This window comes from Eulemur rufifrons, chromosome 7 (assembly GCF_041146395.1).
Source record: "Eulemur rufifrons isolate Redbay chromosome 7, OSU_ERuf_1, whole genome shotgun sequence".
In the NCBI taxonomy this organism is placed as follows: domain Eukaryota; kingdom Metazoa; phylum Chordata; class Mammalia; order Primates; family Lemuridae; genus Eulemur; species Eulemur rufifrons.
Genome location: NC_090989.1, coordinates 250333640 through 250353709, shown reverse-complemented (window position 1 = coordinate 250353709; position 20070 = coordinate 250333640). Strand labels below are relative to the sequence as shown.

General features: G+C 39.4%; 1 protein-coding gene across 3 annotated transcripts; it reads left to right on the top strand.

The window, feature by feature from the left end:
• The first annotated feature begins 429 nt into the window (after positions 1-429).
• On the top strand, positions 430-19993 carry NDUFB6 (NADH:ubiquinone oxidoreductase subunit B6). 3 transcript variants are annotated; one of them, XM_069474331.1, is made up of 4 exons: positions 435-1080; positions 3247-3339; positions 12659-12703; positions 19297-19983. In XM_069474331.1, exons 1-4 carry the CDS (start codon positions 901-903, stop codon positions 19363-19365), a joined length of 387 nt encoding a protein of 128 aa, XP_069330432.1. In that variant the 5' UTR covers positions 435-900; the 3' UTR covers positions 19366-19983. The 3 variants fall into 3 exon arrangements, with proteins under 3 accessions (XP_069330433.1, XP_069330434.1, XP_069330432.1); XM_069474332.1 differs by lacking the exon at positions 12659-12703 and having other exon boundaries at positions 430-1080; positions 19297-19993; XM_069474333.1 differs by lacking the exon at positions 3247-3339 and having other exon boundaries at positions 434-1080; positions 19297-19990.
• Positions 19994-20070: the final 77 nt, after the last annotated feature.

The following is a 20070-nucleotide window of genomic DNA, read 5'->3' as shown; positions in this document are numbered from 1 at the left end:
GCTCATACTGCTTTATGGAATGAAGTGGTTGCTCAATTCTGGAATCACAAATAAAACCCAATTAAGATCTTTAGATTTGTTGTAATTTTGTCTTTTTTACAGCTGTATTATAACTTATTCAACCAGTCCTTTATTGAGGAATTTGGGGGTTATTCCCAGTATTTTGCTATTATGAATAATACTGCAGTGAATAGCCATGCATGCCCTTTCATATTTTTACCACGTATCTTTGGGATAGAGTCCTGGAAGTGGGATTGCTGGGTGAAAGAGTGAATGCATCTATGTAACTATGCCAAATATTAAGCTACGCTTTTTACTTCCTCTGTACAGATGGACAGACTGAGACAGCTGCTCAAGGTCACTTTACCAGTTACGAACACAGCTGGGATTTGAAATTGGATTTAACTATCCTCACAGGCTGTCTCTAGGTCATGCATGGGAAGAGGAATTCCTAGGTGGCAGAGGCAAGCAAAGAATTTTACATCTGGACATCATGGTCACTGAAATACATATACTCATCCTTCCTGCTCCCAGTATACAAGTTCTTCTTCCTTTTCAAAACCTCCAGCTCTCTGAACTCGCATACTTTCTTCTTGTATGTCATTTTCTCCCCTTGTTCCTTAACTAAGAGCCCTCGCACTCCCACCGACTCCTAGTCTGGGTCCACAGAGCGGGCTGGGTGGGAGGGGCTGGGTGGAGGCTTTTGCGCATGCCCGGACTCTGCTTTCCTCGAGAAGACTTCGGGCCGCCGCAGAGGCAGGGCCAGGGTGTGACGCCATAACCGCGCGCCGCTCCCAGGCGTCCTTGCAAGGTCGCTTTTTGGGGCGGGAGCGCGCATTTAGTGGTAAGATCCTAGTTCGTGGGCGCGCCGTGTCCTTTTGCCTTGGTGCCAGCCGCGACATGTCGGGGTACACTCCGGATGAGAAACTGCGGCTGCAGCAGCTGCGAGAGCTGAGAAGGCGATGGCTGAAGGACCAGGAGCTGAGTCCTCGGGAGCCAGTGCTGCCCCCACGGAAGTTGTGGCCTGTGGAGGCATTCTGGAATAAGTTTTTGCAGAATGGAAGCCCCTGGAGGAACATGGTGAGTGACGGACCTCCCGCGTCCCCACACACAGACTCTACAGCGGCCGCCAGCCCGGCCACTGGACGTCCGCTCATTGCAGCCACGCCAGGGACTGACACCACTCTGTGCCTCGGGGACACAGTCCTGTCGGAAGAGTCCTGGGGCTTGGAGTCAGGAGTTCAGAAGCATGTATGGCTTTGGGAGAATCACGCCTTTTTGCTGTCAAGTGTTGTGAGAAGGAGGCGAATCTTTTGGCGAATATTAAGTTACGCTTTTTACTTCCTCTGCACGTTTGGTTCTTTTCAGACTGTAGAAATTTTTCCTCAGAATAATAGCCAAGGACTCACCAGAGCTAAAATTATGTGATTTTAATATTTGAGGGTACTTATCTAACTTTTAAGATTGAGGTTCTAGAGACCAAGTAACACTGCCCCTAACTGGTGGTATAGCTCCATGTGATCACCATTAGAGACAGAGTCCTGCTGATATGCATAGCGAGTCATATTCAAGAGGTACCTTTCTAAAACACCACTATGTACTTTTAACACAATGTTTCATTGAAAAGTGACATTCCCGGATTGTGAAGAAAATCACTCATTCAAGGACTGTCTTTATTTACAGAATCTGTGGGTATTTTCTTGAGATATGCTAATTAAATCACACCAATTATGGGTGATGAACGCTACATCTCAGAATTGCTTTAAGTTACCTACAATACTGACTAATAGTAATAATACTGATGGGTAACACTTGGGTCCTTGCTATGTGCCAGGTGCTCTGCTAAGGGTTTTACATGTGTTAATTCATTTCTTTACTCCTGTAAGCTAGAAACTATTCCCAATCCTCGTTTTAAATGTGGTCTACCAAAATTCAGCAATTCATCATGTTCACAGGGCTAGGAATTGAAGGAGTTCATGTTGATATCCACATGTGTATACTTTCTTATTGTCCAACAAAGTCTACTGCAACAGAACTGATGCACATTTTTCTGAGAAAGTGCTGTAAGGTATTTATGGTGGTAAACGTCAACTTTTTTTTTTTTTTTTTTTTTTGAGACAGAGTCTTACTCTGTTGCCTGGGCTAGAGTGCTGGGGCGTCAGCCTAGCTCACAGCAACCTCAAACTCCTGGGCTCAAGCGATCTTCTTACCTCAGTCTCCCCATTAGCTGGGACTACAGGCCTATGCCACCATGCCGGCCTAATTTTTTTTATTTTCAGTAGAAATGGGTCTTGCTCTTGCTCAGGCTGGTCTTGAACTCCTGAGTTCAAGCCATCCTCCCGCCTCGACCTCCCAGAGTGCTAGGATTCCGGGCATGCACCACTGCCCCCAGCCTAAAATTCAACTCTTTAGTTTAATCCTCTCACCTTTTGTATCCTTGATGTTATCTGTTGGTTTTGGCAGTCACTGGTAGAAAGGTGACATCCCACTCATTATCCAGTGATCTAGGAAATAATCATTTGTTGAAATTAATCTTACCTTACTTTGAGTACTTTGAGTTAATGTTTTCTTCTATAATCATGTCTGTTACAATATTGAAACTCTATATTGTCTTTTCTCCAAAGGATAGGGGTATTTCAATTAAATTGGCTGCCATAGGAAATTTCCATTAGTTCATTTCTCTTTTAAAATAGTGTGTCAGAAGGTATCTCAGAGTGAGCTTAGAACACTCTATCCTCAGTATGTAAAACATTCTTTTTCCAGCACTGGTGTGCTCAAGCTTGTCTGCCTTACACCTAGAATGATGCAAGTGGTGTTGATTGTGGGTGTCTGAAATTGATAAATTAGGGAAATGACTTTACCAGAAAAATTCTGTAGGTTTGATTACTGTGGTTAAATCCATTAAAATTATTCTTTCATTATTTTTGCTATGTTTTATCTTTAACAAAATTATAATAAGGATATTTTAGTCTTTTTTTAAAAAATATTACATCTATAGGTACCATACTGTGCTCTTACAAAATGCTACTCATCTTAAGCGTGGTAGGACTCTGTAGCTATCTTCTAGCAGGTCATACATTTAGTAAAATTATTTGAGTGGATGAGGTTTGCTACAGATTATAAGAAAATATGTACCATTTATATGTAAAATAATCATGACATTGTTATATCATTGATACTTTTTTTCCTGCCACAAACATAAAAAAAAGGGATATATTTATTTTGTGTATGTGTTTATTTCCCCAGGTCTATAAGGTATACCGACGCAGTCTCTTTGCTTTTACTCATGTACTTATACCGGTCTGGATTGTTCATTATTATCTCAAGTATCATGTGACTGTAAGTATGTGCTTTTCAGAATTTCTTTTTAATATTGTCCCAAATTATTTTCTGTGTGGGTTTTCTTTTTTTTTTTTTTCCAGCTCATTTTGGGGGTACAAAAGTTCAGGCTATATATATTGCCCATGCCTCTCCATCCCCCCGAGTCTGAGCTTCAATTGTGTCCATTCCCCAGGCAGTGCACATCGCACTCATCATGTAGGTGTGCACCCATCCCCTCCCCCCCCCCCAGTCAGAACTTCAAGCGTGTCCATTCCCCAGGCAGTGCGCATTGCACTCATCAAGTAGGTATACACCCATCCCTTCCACCCAGCCCCGACCTCTGTCCGATATGTGTGGGTTTTCTTTATTTTCTTCCTACTTATGGAAATAATCGGTGACTCATAAACTGATTTTGCAGTACTTTGAACCCTTTTAGGTAAAAGATTTAATAAAAGTTAAGTATGTATGGTTTTTCAAAAAAATTGTCTTTATATTAGTTTACAACTTGAAATGCATTTCCTCATAGAAATGATAGAATGTAGCTGACCTAATAATACTAGTATAAACTTGGGGTCCTGAGTAGGAAGGGAAAAAAGAATTTCTGCCCCTTTTGTTAAGCATAAATTTGGTATAAAACAAAGTTTGAAATAGACAAAGATTGTTACCACATCCCATTTACTTTACTTCATTTTATCTGATTTTTCACAACTGTCTTTAGTGTCCAAGATGTCCAAAAGCTGGAACTTTTTACTCTGAAAGCTCTTGCATGGGCTAATTGAAGTCAGCCAGTTATAATTTTTAAAGGCTAGGGGTTAGCACAGTTTGGTGCAGAGCATTGGATTCCAGGCAGGGAGAGGAGGGCATGCATTGTGGGCAGTGGTGTGGCTGGGGGAGCAATGGTGGTTGCCCAGCATGGAATATTGGGACACGAAAGAGTGAGGAAGGCATTCTTATGCCAAGTAAGGGGTGTTAGATCCTGAGTGAGTTGCAGGGAAGGAAGGTGAGCACACTTGTTTGGGGAGTAGCAGTGGCAGCAACTTGGTACAGGATATTGGAACCTCAGCAGAGGGAGGAGGATATTTGGGGGAAGGGTGATATAGGGCAATGATGCAGGTGGTAACTTAGAACCTGAATGAGATGAGGAGGGTGTTCTTACTGGGGTATGGTTGTGGTGACAAGAGATTGGTTACATATAGAGAGATTGATCAAATACAGGCATACCTCAGAGATATGGCAGGTTCAGTTCCAGACCACTGCAGTAAAATGAGTCACATGAATTTTTTGGTTTCCCAGTGCATATAAGTTATGTTTACACTATGCTATAGTCTATTAAGTGTGCAATAGCATTATGTATAAAAATATAATGTACATACCTTAATTAAAAAATACTTTATTTCTTAAAAATGCTAATGATTATCTGAGCCTTCAGCAAGTTGTAATCTTTTTGCTTGTGGAAGGTCTTGCCTCAGTGTTAATGTTGACTGATCAGGGTAGTGGTTGCTGAAGAGGTTGGTGTGATTGTGGCAATTTCTTAAAGTAAGACAACAGTGAACTTTGCCACATTGATGTCTTCCTTTTGTGAAACATTTCTCTGTAACATGCAATGCTGTTGGATAGCATTTTACCCACAGTAGAACTTCTTTCCAAATTGAAGTCAGTCCTCTCAAACCATACCACTGCTTTATCACCTGTGCTTTATGTAATAGTCTAAATCTTTTGTTGTCATTTCAACAGTCTTCACAGCATCTTTACCAGGAGTAGATTCCATCTCAAGAAACCACTTTCTCTGCTCTTCCATAAGAAGCAACTCCTCATCTTTTCATGCTTTGTCATGAGATTGTAGCAATTCAGTCACATCTTCAGGCTCCATTTCTAATTCTAGTTCTCTTGCTGTTTCTACCCCATCTGCAGTTCCTTCCTCCACTGAAGTCTTGAACCCCTCTAATTTATCTAAGAGTGTTGAAATCAACTTCTTCCAAACTCCTGTTTGTGTTGACCTCATCCTGTGTATCACAGATGTTCTCAGTGGTACCTAGAATGGTAAATAATTTTGAGGTTTTCAATTTACTTTGTCCAGATCCATCAGATGAATCACTACCTATGGCAGCTATAGTCTTATGAAATAAATGTATTTCTTAATGAATAAGGTGTAAAAGTTGAAATTACTCCTTGATCTATGGGCTGCAGAATGGATGTTGTGTTAGCAGGCATGTAAACAACATTAATCTCTTTGTACATCTCCATCAGAGCTGTTGGGGGACCAGCCTCATTGTCAATGAGCAGTAATATTTTGAAAGAAATCTTTTTTTCTGAGCAATATATCTCAAGAGAGGGCTTAAAATACTCAGTAAACCATGCTGTAAACAGATGTGCTGTGATCCAGGTTTTTTTGGTTCCATTTATCTACCATTTGGTAGATTTGGTTCCATTTATCTACCAGCACAGGCAAGGTAGATTTAGCATAATTCTTAAGCGTCCTAGGATTTTTAGAATGGCAAATGAACATTGGCTTCAACTTAAGTCACCAGCTACATTAGCCCTTAATAAGAGAGTCAGCCTGACATTCAAAGCTTTGAAGCCAGACATTGATGTCTCTCTGGCCATGAAAGTCCTAGATAGCATCTGTTTCCATGAGAAGGCTGTTTGCCTACGTTGAAAATCTTTTGTTTAGTGTAGCCACCTTGATTAGTGATCTTAGCTATAGCTTTTGGATAACGTGCTGGTTCACCTTGTGCTTTTATGTTAGGGAGATGGCTTCTTTCCTCTTTTCCTCATGAACCATCTTCTTCTAGCTTCAGACTTTATTTTAAAATCTAAATAAGAATTTATCTATTTTTAGAGATGAGGTTTCATTGTGTTGCCCAGGCTGGAGTACAGTGGGTATTTCACAGGTGCCTTCATAGGGTACTATAGCCTCGAACTCCTGGATGCAAGACATCCTCCTGCCTCAGCCTTCCAAGTAGCTGGGCCTACAGGCACAGGCCACTGCAACCTCATCACTTCCAACTTTTCTTCTGCAGCTTCCTAACCTGTCTCAAGAAGTGAAGAGAGTTAGGGCCTTGCTATGGATTAGGCTTTGTCTTAAGGGAATGTTGAGGCTTGTTTGATCTTCTCTGCAGACTTTCTTTATATTAGCAATAAGACTGTTTTGCTATCTTATCATTCTTACATTCAATGTTGTAGCACTTTTGACTTCCTTCAAGAACATTTCCTTTGCATTCACAATTGGCTGTTTGGTTTAAGAGGCCTAGCTTTCTGCTTATCTTGGTTTCATCGTGCCTTCCTTACTAAGCTTAATCACTTCTAGGTTTGTTTTTTTTTAATTTCAAAATATTAAGAGACATTTCTGTCTTTTGATTTAAAGTGAGAAATGTGTGACTCTTCCTTTTACTTGAACACTTAGAGGCTATTGTAGGATCATTAATTGTCCTTATTTGAATATTGTTGTGTCTCAGGGAATGGGAAGGCCCAAAGAGAGGGAGAGAGACAGGGAATGGCCAGTTGGTAGAGCAGTCAGAACATTTATTGATTAAGTATGCCATCTTTGGGCACAGTTCATGGCACTTCAAAAAATTTAGAATAGTAACATCAAAGGTCACTGGTCACAGATGATCATAACAGATAATAAATAATGAAAAAGTTTGAAATATGAGAATTACTGAAACATCACACACAGACACAAAGTGAGCACATGCTCTTGGAAAATGGCACTGATAGACTTGCTATCTCAGGGTTACCACACACCTTTAATTTGTCAAAATCACAATATGTGTGAAGCCCAATAAAATGAGGTATGCCTGCTAAGTACATATGTTGATGATAATGGGACCCAGGATTCTCACTGTTGGAAAGAGAGTTATGTATGTGAAAAGGAAGTAAACCTTGTGGTGGCAGAATAGAATTGGAGGTATTGGTGTGAACTCATGGTTTTTAGTATGTATTGAGAGATACAGAAATAAATACAGATGCAAATGTGGATGAGTGTCTATATATACATATTCTCTAGCTCTGTCCACTGAGAGGGCCTGGGAACATTACCACCCCTTGGTAATTAGCACACCGGTTCTTACTTTCTAAATATAATTATCCGCTGAAAGGATCTACAGCTCCTTGGAAAAGTGGCTGATTCCAGGGCTGGGTCAGGGAAAGTATAAGATGAGGTTACAATATATTTTTGTGCCAGAAAGTAAAGAAATGCTAAAAGAATGATTGAGACATCAAAAGGACATGGAGTCAGCTTGAAGGGACTCCCACTGGGACAATTTGAACATCAAAATAAATAATGATAGTAATAGATGAGAGTCAGTTGAATAAATAAAATGAGAATCCATGAGTGCAAACTGATATAAATAAATAAATGACTTAAAAGGATAGAAAAACAAGCACTTTTTGTACAATTTGCTAAATAATAAATGGACAAAGAATGATAGAATTGGAAAAATCACCATTTGAGAATCATAGTAATATTTAATTCAGACAAGAAACATCAAAGGATGCTAATATTAATCTTAAAATGCTTATCCTCAAAGTACTTATTTGTTACAAAGGGAAAAAGAATCTCTTTGCAGTGGAGAATTTGGGCAGACACCACCTTAGTCAAGAAATCCAAACTAACATTATCAAACTGAAATTATGTACTACCTGATACGATGCAATAAGAGGAAAACAGTGTTAATTTTGTGATATATCTGCCAAAAGTGCATAACCTGAATCATGAGGAAACAAGAGAAACCCAAATCAAGGGATTATTGTGCATCACTATTGGCTTATTAGCTTCAAATGCATCAAGATCATGAAAGTTAGAGTGACTGAAGAATTGTTCCAGATTGAAGAAGACTAAAGAGACATGTCAACTAAATACAATTCTTGGTTAGTGGGCATAATCTGCTCAGTCAAAAGAATAAAGATGGCATTAGCAGTCAGAATTTTAAAGAGCCTACACAATCAATGTAGAACAAGTTACATAAGGGGATTTTTTGAGAAGTCCAAACAATTTATCAAGACAATTGGATTCTTAAAACCATATAGAAGTAGTAATGTATTAATGTTAATTTCCTGCCTTGATGGTTGTATTGTGATCGAGAACATTGTTTATAGGAAATACACACTAGAGTAATAAACCAGTCAGCAATTTTCCATAAAGTGATTCAAGAAAAAAAAATTATTTTTGTCATTCTTGCAACTTCATGCAAGTTTAAAATTATTAAAAAAAAAACAAAAAACAGTTAAGGACTGCCTGACAAGTTATATATAATCCAGTTTAGGTTTGCTTTCTGTTAGCATACTAAAGAAGAAAGAGTGCAATAAACAGCCAAAATTGTTTGGGGTTTCCAGAATACTCCCTCCAACATAACTTGTTCTCTATTGGTTGTGTAGGCTCTTTAGAATTCTGATTGCTGACATTTTTGTTCTTTAAGATTATGTCCGTTGATCAGCAGGCATAGAGTGCTTAGTATGCCCTCTTCCTTTATTGCTGTAGAAGACCAAATTCCTGACCTTAAGGAGTTTATATTAATAGTAAAGTTGGAAAATAGGTATGATTTGGGTAAGAGTATGGAGGAGAAAAGTTATTGCAGTTAGAAGCAAAGATATGGAGTCAATAATGAACATGGCCATCTGTAACTACCACTGAGGAGATGACCAGAATGGAAGGTCTCTGTTGAATTGGTCTGGGACCAATCAGTGTAAGGTCTTGAAAGCTAGGCAGAAGAGGTTGAACTGTATGCAGTAGGCAATGGGAAGCTTTCCATTTTTAAATGGGAGAGTGTCTTGATGAATGTGATATATTGACAAAAATGTAGAAAAACATTGAAATGTAGGATGAATTGAAGGGAGGAAAGTTCTGACCGTAGGCAGATGAGCTGGAGGCTGTTGCAGTTTAGAAGATGTTAGTTGAGAATCTAGTTAAGAGTGAAGATAGCAGGGATGAAGAAGAAAAGTGAAGCCAGAGACACTTTTAAAGGAAGAAACACCTAAAGTTGGCCATTAAGTTGGGGATAAAACCAAAGTTCAGAGTCATTTATGACTGTAAAATTTTTAGCCTTGGAAATTATAAATGGGGTATTTGGAGAGGAAGGCTTTCTGGTGATGAATTTGTTTAGAAGCAGGTACAGCCGTAGTTTTTGGAGATGTTCAAGTGGACATGGCCTGTCGTATGTGTTAAAAACATGAGATTAGTGGGGGCTAGTAGGAATTAGTGTTGGGTTAAAGTGCTTTCTATAAACCAACACAAAATCTTTCTGCAATCTTTAAAGGGGGCTAGCACTTTATGTAAGGGTCAGAGAATAATTTATTGTTCTATTGTTGATGGGCTTAAAACAATTTTTTATGGTTATCTGCCATATTTTTTTCTTTCTAGAGAAGAAAAAGATACTACTTTCTGTCAGTGAAAGTTTTTTCACGTCCAAGAGTGGTATTTATGTTCAGAAAGAACCGGTTACGGTGACCTGGAATACAAATACTCAATTTGTTAGTTCCAAATTTAGAAAGCTACTTTTTTTCTTAATTCTTTAAATTTAATTTTGAAATTCTATTAAGCATCTATCAAACATCTAGTAAAATAAGAACAATCTCCTTTCTTTGTTCTTATTATCTTTGGACTAATGAATGTTGAACTCTTCTAAAACAATTCTACTCATACACATAATCAAATTTTCTTAAATATTTTAAACTGCATTTATCAATTTTGTATATTCAATTTTATTTCTAAGTCTTTATAGGGTAAATTTATGACCCTAAGAACCAAAACTTAAAATCACAAGTCTAAGTCAATTATGCATTTAATTTGAATCCTAAACCTAATCTATTAGAACATCTAATAACCAGATTATTTTATATGTCACAAACATGCTAACCAATAGAATATATGGATTGTCCCAGTGTTTTTAGAACTTTTAAAAGTTGTCATTCTCCTATTTATAGTCTGGGTTTAATTTACTTTATCATATCTGTATTTTACTAAATTTTTCTAGGATTGAAAAGACAGTTCTGGGAGAAGCAACAAGCTGCAGTTACTGGGTTGACAATTGATATTACTATGGTTGCTTATCTGAGGGATTCACACTTCCAGGTGATCTTTCCTGCGCCACAGATGGACATATTTAGTTAAACATTTTGTATCCATGGAGGTCTCAAAGCCGCTCGCTTACCTTATTCTTTGTCTTGATTTGGGTAGATGAAGGTTTGCATCTTCAATAAGATTGCAGCCAGTTTGCTTCAGCTAACTCCTTTGCTGTCCAGTTGAATTCTACATCTCTCTGAAGACATTTCAATGTCTTCTTGCCTTTGGCCATAGTTCTTTTTTTTTTTTTTTTTTTTTTGAGACAGAGTCTCACTCTGTTGCCCAGGCTAGAGTGAGTGCCGTGGCGTCAGCCTAGCTCACAGCAACCTCAAACTCCTGAGCTCAAGCGATCCTCCTGTCTCAGCCTCCCAAGTAGCTGGGACTACAGGCATGCGCCACCATGCCCGGCTAATTTTTTTTATATATATTTTTAGCTGTCCATATAATTTCTTTCTATTTTTAGTAGAGATGGGGTCTCGCTCTTGCTCAGGCTGGTCTCGAACTCCTGAGCTCAAACGATCCGCCCACCTCGGCCTCCCAGAGTGCTAGGATTACAGGCGTGAGCCACCGCGCCCGGCCGGCCATAGTTCTTAATAAAGACATTTTAATGTCCTCACATTATATTCTGAATTTCTCTCATATTTTAGTTCTCTGTGTCTTATATCATGCCAATAATCATTTAAATTTTTTGTTGTGGTATATCTTGCGCAGATATACCACAACATTTTTGTTTGTGTGGTTTTTTTTTTTACTAGAGACCGAGTCTTGCTATGCTGCCCAGGCTGGTCTGGAACTCCTGGGCTCAAGTGATTCTCCTGGCTTGACTTTTCAAAGTGCTTGGATTACAGGCGTGAGTGAGCCACTGTGCCCGGCCAGATGTATATGCTTAAAAAGTACATTTATTCAACAAACATTTATTTAACATTTTCTGCAGGGCACTATTCTAAACATAGGGATACATCAGTGAACAAAATAGATTGAATCCCTGCCCTTATGAAATGTTTATTCTAGTTTTAGACACTGGTAATAAATAAAGAAGTATATAATGTTATAGATCAAGTCTACAGAAGAAAAGTAGGGTAAAAGACTGGGGAATGATAGGAGCTGCTATTTTAATTAGGCCTCTCTGAGGAAGTGACATTTAAAGAGAAACAAATGAAATGAGGATATTTAGGAGAAGAGCATTTTGGGTACAGTAATCATGAAGTACAAAGGCTCTGAGAGACAAGTAGACTTGACTGACTGGATTAGTAACATGGGACTTGCTGTGGCTGTAGTACAGTGAGTGAGGGAAAGAATGACAGATCAGAGAGGGAGCCAAGGGCTAGATCATGGGGTTTTAGAGATCATAGTATGGTAGCAGACATACCCAAGCATGAGGACAGCAACTGAATTTGTTATTATTTACAAACTCTCATTTCCTATGACTTTGTACCTCATTTTCAAAGTTTGAAATGGGAGGAAATAGTGTGAGGTAGCACGGACTTTGACTTTTTCTGTAAGATTTATGAAGCTTTGAGCAGAGGAGTGATACATCTTAAAAGGATCACTCTACTCTGCCTGTAGTGTGTTGAATAGACTGTAGGAGGACACAGGTGGAAGCAGGAAGGTACTAGGTGCAATTGTGGTAGTCCAGGTGAGAATATGATAGAGGCTTGGGCAAGGGTGGTGGTAGTATAGGTGATAAGAAGCAGATGGATTCAGGGTATATTCTCAAGGTAGAACCGACAGGCTTTGCTGAGGAGTTAAGGTTTTTGGCTTTTGTAACTGGGAGAATGAAAGTGCCATTTACTGAGGTAGGGAACTTGGGGAGGAGCAGTTTGGAGCTGGGGGAAGTTAAGTATTGGACCTGGTTAAGTTTGAGATGCCTATTTGATAGCCAAGTAGAGATGTTGAGTTAACAGTTGGATGTGTGAGTCTAAAGTTCCGTGAAGAGTGCGATGCGCACTGCCTGGGGAATGGACACGATTGAAGTTCTGACTGGGGGGGATGGGGTGGGGGGAGGGGAGGGGTGCACACCTACATGATGAGTGTGATGTGCACTGTCTAGGGAATGGACACAACTGAAGCTCAGACTCGCGGGGATGGGGAGGCACGGGCAATGTATATAGCCTGATCTTTTGTACCCCCTTAATGAGCTGAAAAACAAACAAAACAAAACAAACAAAAAAAGTTCCGTGAAAGTTTGGGGCTTAAGTTAAAATTTGGGATATGACCTATTTTATTTTCAGAAGAAACTCTAACATCATAATTAACACAGAATTATTTTTATTTCAGACAAAACCATATGGCATCGTTGAAAGCAAGCCCAGAATATTCCCAGTAAGTCTTAAAAATTCTCTGATTTTTCTTTTGTACGTTATTTTTCTCCTTTCCCTCCCTTCTAGTGATCATTAGATTAAAATGTTCCTTTCTTCTTGCTGTCAGTTTATGTTCCTGTTTTGTGTATTCTCATTTAAAAAAAAAAAAAAGTAAATAGTATGAGGTAGCAATTACAGTTGAAAATGGGAAGTGGGCCCATTCATTTTCAACCTGTCTGTAACACTTGTTTTGTGACTTGATTGTCCTAAAGTGAGTTGAAAATCCTAACAGTTTTCACTGGTATCCTGTTTCATGTTGGGTAAAGGACTTAAGGCATGAGCTTGAGCAGCCAGATATACCTAAGCATGGTGACAACAACTGAATTTCTATTATTAGTTCCAAACTCTTATTTCCTATGGCTTTGTACCTCATTTTCAAGGTTTCACCTTATGCATTCCATCTGTAAATTTAAAATCCATTGATATTTGTTTTAAAATTTATGTTATGAATATGTAAGCCATAATGCTAATTTAAAATGAGTTCTTTCAGCATTAAAAGATTAGTCAGTAGTCAGTTGGTATTTTTACTGGCTGTTAGTGTGGTTATTGTTTCGCATAGTAAAATACATGTTATGTTCTTATCTATTTCTAATTACAGATAATGAACTACCATACCTCTAAATTCTGTAATTTTAAAAACAAAACTTAGTGTTGATTCTTGCTTCAATCAAATGACATAGTTACAGTAATCATTATCTATTGCAACAAGGGAATTTTTAAGGAGAACCACCAAAATTGATCATCCCAGTTGTAACCCTGCTTTAGGAAATAGTAGGGAATTTCTTTTATCTCATTGTATGTAATTGATGTGTGTCTGGGTCTACGTAGTCTCAAAATAGGAAATTATCTTGCTGGTTTCACCAGTTGTGTAACTTATATTTATTTAGTATCTCATTTATATACTTATTTATTTATTTATCTTGCCATTATTGTTCAAAGGAAAAGGAGGGCTTTATTCAGAAGTCCACATCAGTGATTCTGTAGCATTTCCCATATTTCTGTTTTTTTTGCCACTGTGGTTCTTTCCTGTTTCTTTGCCATTGAGCCCTTTGCCATTGAGCCCTTTGAGAATCTTCCCTTTTTTTTTTTTTTTTTTTTTTTTTGAGACAGAGTCTCACTCTGTTGCCCAGGCTAGAGTGAGTGCCGTGGCGTCAGCCTAGCTCACAGCAACCTCAAACTCCTGAGCTCAAGCGATCCTCCTGTCTCAGCCTCCCAAGTAGCTGGGACTACAGGCATGCGCCACCATGCCCGGCTAATTTTTTCTATATATATTTTTAGCTGTCCATATAATTTCTTTCTATTTTTAGTAGAGATGGGGTCTCGCTCTTGCTCAGGCTGGTCTCGAACTCCTGAGCTCAAACGATCCGCCCACCTCGGCCTCCCAGAGTGCTAGGATTACAGGCGTGAGCCACTGCGCCCGGCCGAGAATCTTCCCTTTTGAGGAACTGAAGTATGTTCATTTATACATACGTTTTAGAATAGGATAGGTAGTTAACAAACTACCAAATTTCAGTGGCTTAACAAAACAAAGATTTATTTTTTACTGACATTACAGACTAGTGTAGATCAAGTGATCCTCCTCGATCTTATAGCTGTGCCTCTGGAGTATGAGGCTTCTAAGATCGTGGTAGGAGAAGAAAGGGCTGGACATCACAGGGATGATTATAAGGTCCAAGTTTAGAAGTAGCATACATCACTTCTTCTCAAATTCTGTTGGCCAAAACTCATTCTCATTGTCCCAAATATTTATATGCTTCTTATTATTTCCCATACCTCCATGCATGGATTCTCTGCCACAGTCCATCCTTCTAGTCACCAAATAGCTCTTTGCTTTCTTCCCACACAACATGCTTAATCCCTTTCTTAGGGAGAAATCCCAAAGTCTTATTCCATCACTGCAACTAGCACCAAATCCAAGATCTCCAGATGATGCACAATATGAATAGTATGTCAGGTTTAGATGTGACTTCTCTTGATTTGAGGATCAGTGAACTAAGGAGTCAAGTTAACTGTATCCCCTGTTCCCCACCCACACCCATTGCTCAGTGGTAGAATATGGCTAGCACAGCAGTCACTGGTTCTTGGCAATTCTGAAATCCCAGTAGTTACTCCTAACCCCTGTGTATGGGAATATACTTGAGTGGACACTGATACTGTTTTCTGGAAGAAACACTTTTGTCCATTGTTCTTCCTGGTCCCTGGTTCTGTCCACAATGGAGTTCTTTCTTTTTCATTATTGACCTAGACCACATCTAAATGGGCATGTGCTCCTTAGGGGTTGTACAGCCTTCAAAATCTGCCTCCTGTTCACGGAAGGTTGAGGAAGGTGGTTTTAATTTGAAACATTCATAGGATTTCGTAGTGTGTGGGTTTGGTTTCTTTGCACATCCATCTCCCTCAACATTTGGTAGGCATGGAAAGAAAAATACTTGGTAGGCGTCTAATCTGTTTGCTTCTAGTCAGTTCCTCATGCCAGTGTTTATTCTTTCTATATGTAGTTATCAACTCTTCATTTCTTTGTCCTCATGCACCTGCCTCAGTCAACTCAGTGGCAGCTATGTGGAGGCCAGCTAAAGCAGACTAGTTCACCTTCATTTTAATCTTATTTTTGCCATAAGGCTGAGTTCCTTTATTTATTGAGTTTTATTGGGCTTCTGTTACTCACAGTCTCATGTTAACTCTTATCGTTCAGGGATTCAGAAGCAATCTGACTTTCCAGTATTACCAGGTCCCCTATTTTTAGATTCTCTCCATTTTTTATTCTTTTCTCAAATCAGCTATTTCTTGCCTGAGCTTATGCTTCTTGAAGCACATTCCCAAGGCAGCCAGTAGTATCCAAACACATACTTTAACTGTTTTTTCAGTTACTTTTCCCTGAACCTTAAGCTCATTAGGCAGTCTGCTTCCAAGTATTTAGGAAACATTTTTGCTAAATAGCTTGCCACTGCCTTTTATTTCCATCTTTTAGCCTCCAGTGCCTGTATCTTTGCCACCAGCCTGCTAAACTAGTGCACCATAGTTTTTATTACAGCAGCATTAGTATCACTTCAAGGCTGTAATTTCTGTGTTAAGATAATGCTATAGCTGTGGTAACAAATTGTCCCCCGAATGTATAGTGGCTTAAACATAATGCAAATGTATTTCTTCATCAGATAATGGCAGTACCAGCTTAGGGAATGGCAGATGTGGGATGGGGATAATTCTATTCTATCCAGTCATTCAGGGACTGCCATGCTGACAGAATCTATTAATATTATCTTAAACACATGGCTGAAACTGAAGCTAACTAATCTGCCCAAAATTATGCAGCTTGTCAGTGGAGGTTCCAAAATTCTCTCCACTTGGTTCTGGCTTCAAAGCCCATTACCTTTTGACCACCACACACTATTTCTAGGTTTGAAAGGATAACCTGGACCAGCTGTGCAGCCAAAGTTTTTATATAAGCCAAACAGAAAACTGGTGATTGCTTAACACATTCAGTTGCTGGGACTATATCCTCTCCTTGTATTGAACTATAGATATTTCCCTGCAACTTCTTTCTAAGGCATTTATAAATAAAGATTATTCCTTTATCACTTTGAGCAGTGGTCCCCAACCTTTTTGGTACCAGGGACCAGTTTCATGGAATACAATTTTTCCATGGACCCGGCGTAAGTGGGGATGGTTTCAGGATGATTCAAGCACATTACATTTATTGTGCACTTTATTTCTATTATTATTACATTGTAATATATAATGAAATAGTTATATAACTCGTCATAATGCAGAATCAGTGGGAGCCCTGAGCTTGTTGTCCTACAACTAGACAGTCCCATTTGGGGTGATGGGAGACAGTGACACCTCAAGTGTGTTGCTTATATCCAGTCTACTTCGTAGTCTCATTTTGGTTGCTGTCACTGCATAAAACCCTGCTTCATAAAGATAGGATGTTGGAAATGGAAGCAGGCTTTTCAGTGCTTTTGTGGCAATCTCAGGATATTCCCACCTTGACCTTAATCCAGAACGTATGGAGATTTGAAGTTGTCTCAAACATACTTTTAAGGCCACTGTCATTTGCGATCTGAAGCAGTTGATCCTTTTCTAGCATGGGCAACGTTGATTCACTTGACTTATTCACAAATGGGTCATGGATCCATTCCTTCCCAGTTCGGAGGTCTTTTGTGGTTGGGAAGTAATGTTCAAACTCTTCTGAAACCTAAGATAGGTGATCGTGCACCAGCTGGGAGAAAGAAGGCCCTGGCTTAGTCTCTTTCAAAATCTCTGCTAATGTTTGAAAGATGTCAAAAATCCCAATGTTCACTGATCTTCCCTATAATTCTAGTTTAGCTTTGAATGCAGCTACTTTATCTGCCAACTTGAACACAGTTGTCGTTCTCCCCTGAAGTGACAGATTGAGTTCATTGAGCAAGTTGAATATGTCACACAAGTAAGCAAGTTTTGTGACCCATTTTGTGTCACTGAAATGTGCTGCCAGTTTTTCTGAAAGAAATCTCTGGAGCAACTCTCATACCTCAAAAACTCTGGCCAGTGATCTACCTTTAGAAAGCCATCTCACTTCTGTGTATAAGAGAAGATGTGTGTGCTCTGTGTCCTCCTCACAGAGCTGTGTGAACAGATGTGAGTTAAGGGCATGTACTTTAATGTGGTTGATAATTTTAATCACATCCTGCAAAACGTTTAGTTCAGGTGACCTTCTTCAGTTGGCCAGCATTTCTGTATGGATGACACAGTGGGTAGATTCACATTCAGAAGTGGCCACCTTGACCCGAGTAGTGAAACCAGAAAGCTGTCCAGTCATGGCAGCCGTTCCATCTGTGCATATACTGACACCAAATGACCAATTTAGTTTTCCTGATATGTAATTATTCAAAGACTTGAATAGTTCTGTAGCTGTGGTGTTGGTTGGCAACAGAAACACACATAACATATCGTTATACACATCTTCCTGAAAAATGTATCACAAAAAAACAAGCATTGTTGCCTTGTTGTCAACATCAGTAGACTTGCCAACCTGGATTGTGTACCACAGTGACTCATTAATCATCCCTAACAATTATGCCTCAATATCGTCTGCTATTAATATTTCATCAATTCATCTACTTATGGTGCTAGCTGAAAGAGGAACATGTGCCACCTTTTGAACTGCAGCCTCTCCTAAAAGTTTATGGCAAATGTCCTTAGCAGCAGGCAGGATCAACTCTTCACCAATATAGTAAAGGACTGCTTAGCTTTAGCAATGTGGTTAGCCACTAAGAATGATGCTCTCAATGCAGACACATTTGATGAAGTGGTGGCTTTCAATAATTGCTTCTGTTCTTTGTGTTCACATTGTTTTTCTTTTGAAAAACTCCAAAGGCTTGTCTTTTAATGCAGGGTGCTCAGTCTCCATGTGGTGAAGCAGTTTTGAAAGTTTCATGGCTTCATTGTACAGCCACTCACTACATGTTATACAAAGTGGGCTTGGAGAATGTGAATCACCTGTTGCAATGAACCCGTAATTTAAGTAGGACTTTTGGTATTTTCTTTTAAATGCAGCTTTTATTTTGTTGGTAGTCTTAGAGTCTTCTGCTGTCTCATCATTGGGTCTTTCCCCCTTTCCAGAGAAGCTCTCCAGCAATGTTTGTTTTTTACTCACTTTTGATTGGGTTAGCTTGTGGGCTTACCAAAACTGTGACTGAGACAGACAAGTGCGCAGTGTGGGAAAGAGGGATGGATGGAAGTGGTAAATAAAATACGGGCGGCCATGTGTGGATTTAAATAAGTGTTGGATTCTGAGTTAAAGCCTGCCTCCAGATACAGCTGTACAATTGAAGTACATCAACTCACTTGCCACTATAAAGCCTGCCACCAGATGCAGCTTAATTGTCACTTGCCACTTACTGATAGGGTTTTGATATGAGTCTGCAAGCGATTGATTTATTATGGTCTCTGTGCGACCTCTCTGCTAATGATAATCTGTATTTGCAGCCACTACCCAGCGCTAGCATCACCACCTCAGCTCCACCTCAGATCATCAGGCATTAGATTCTCATTAGGAGCACACAACCTAGATCCCTTGCATGCACAGTTTACAGTAGGGTTTGCAATCCTAAGAGAATCTCATGCCACTGCTTATCTGACAGGAGGTAGAGCTCAGGTGGTGATGTGAGTGATGGGGAGCAGCTGTAAATACAGAAGAAGCTTCGTTTGTTGAGACACCCCCCCACCCACCCCATCACCTCCTGCTGTGCAGCCAGGTTGCTAACAGGCTGAAGACCAGTACTGGTTCAAGGCCCTGGGGTTGGGGACCACAGACTTGGAGAACACAACTTTCATGTCCTTTCTGGTTATTTTGTTTATGAGTTAGATTTCCCCTATTCTTTCACTTGTACCTTATGATTTTTTAATACTGTTGTTCACTTTTAGACAGCTTCTACTTTGTTTAGGTCCCTTTTGAAGTGAATGCCAGAGCTCAACTAGATTTTTCCATGTGAGGTCTAACCAACATGCAACAGAAGAAACCATCACCTCTGCAGACTTAAGATTTTTCTACTAAATATATCTTTGTTTTCCTAGGGTGATATAATTCTGGAGACTGGAGAAGTAATTCCACCAATGAAAGAATTCCCTGATCAGCATCATTGAAGATTTCTTAAAAATTTCAAAGGCTTATGAGCTCAAGTTTATTCCTATATTACCATATTTACTGAACGTATTTTCTGGAAAAGTAGCTGTAATAAAGTTTACTCTGAGAAATATGTTGTCAAATTTCTTCCCAAACATTGTACAATTTGAAAATCTGAATAGTAATTTAACAATAAATAAAAACTGGACATGCCAAACACGTGATACGAGAGACCACCTACTTTTTCTGGCCATTCTTGACTTTGAAAACAGGATGTGGAAAAGTATTTATTTTATTTATTTTTGAGACAGAGTCTCACTCTGTTGCCCAGGGTAGAGTGCCGTGGCGTCAGCCTAGCTGACAGCAACCTCAAACTCCTGGGCTCAAGCGATCCTTCTGCCTCAGCCTCCTGAGTAGCTGAGACTACAGGCATGCGCCACCATGCCCAGCAATTTTTTCTACATGTATTTTTAGTTGTCCAGCTAATTTGTTTCTATTTTTTTAGTAGAGACGGGGTCTTGCTCTTTCTCAGGCTGGTCTCCAACTCCTGAGCTCAAACAATCCACAGGCCTCGACCTCCCAGAGTGCTAGGATTACAGGCGGGAGCCACCTCACCCGGCCAGTAGAAAAGTATTTAGTCACATGATAGATTTTTTTTTCTTTACAGAGTATGTAACAATGTGAAATGTTGCAATAAACAAATACAAGAACAGAAGTTCCACACA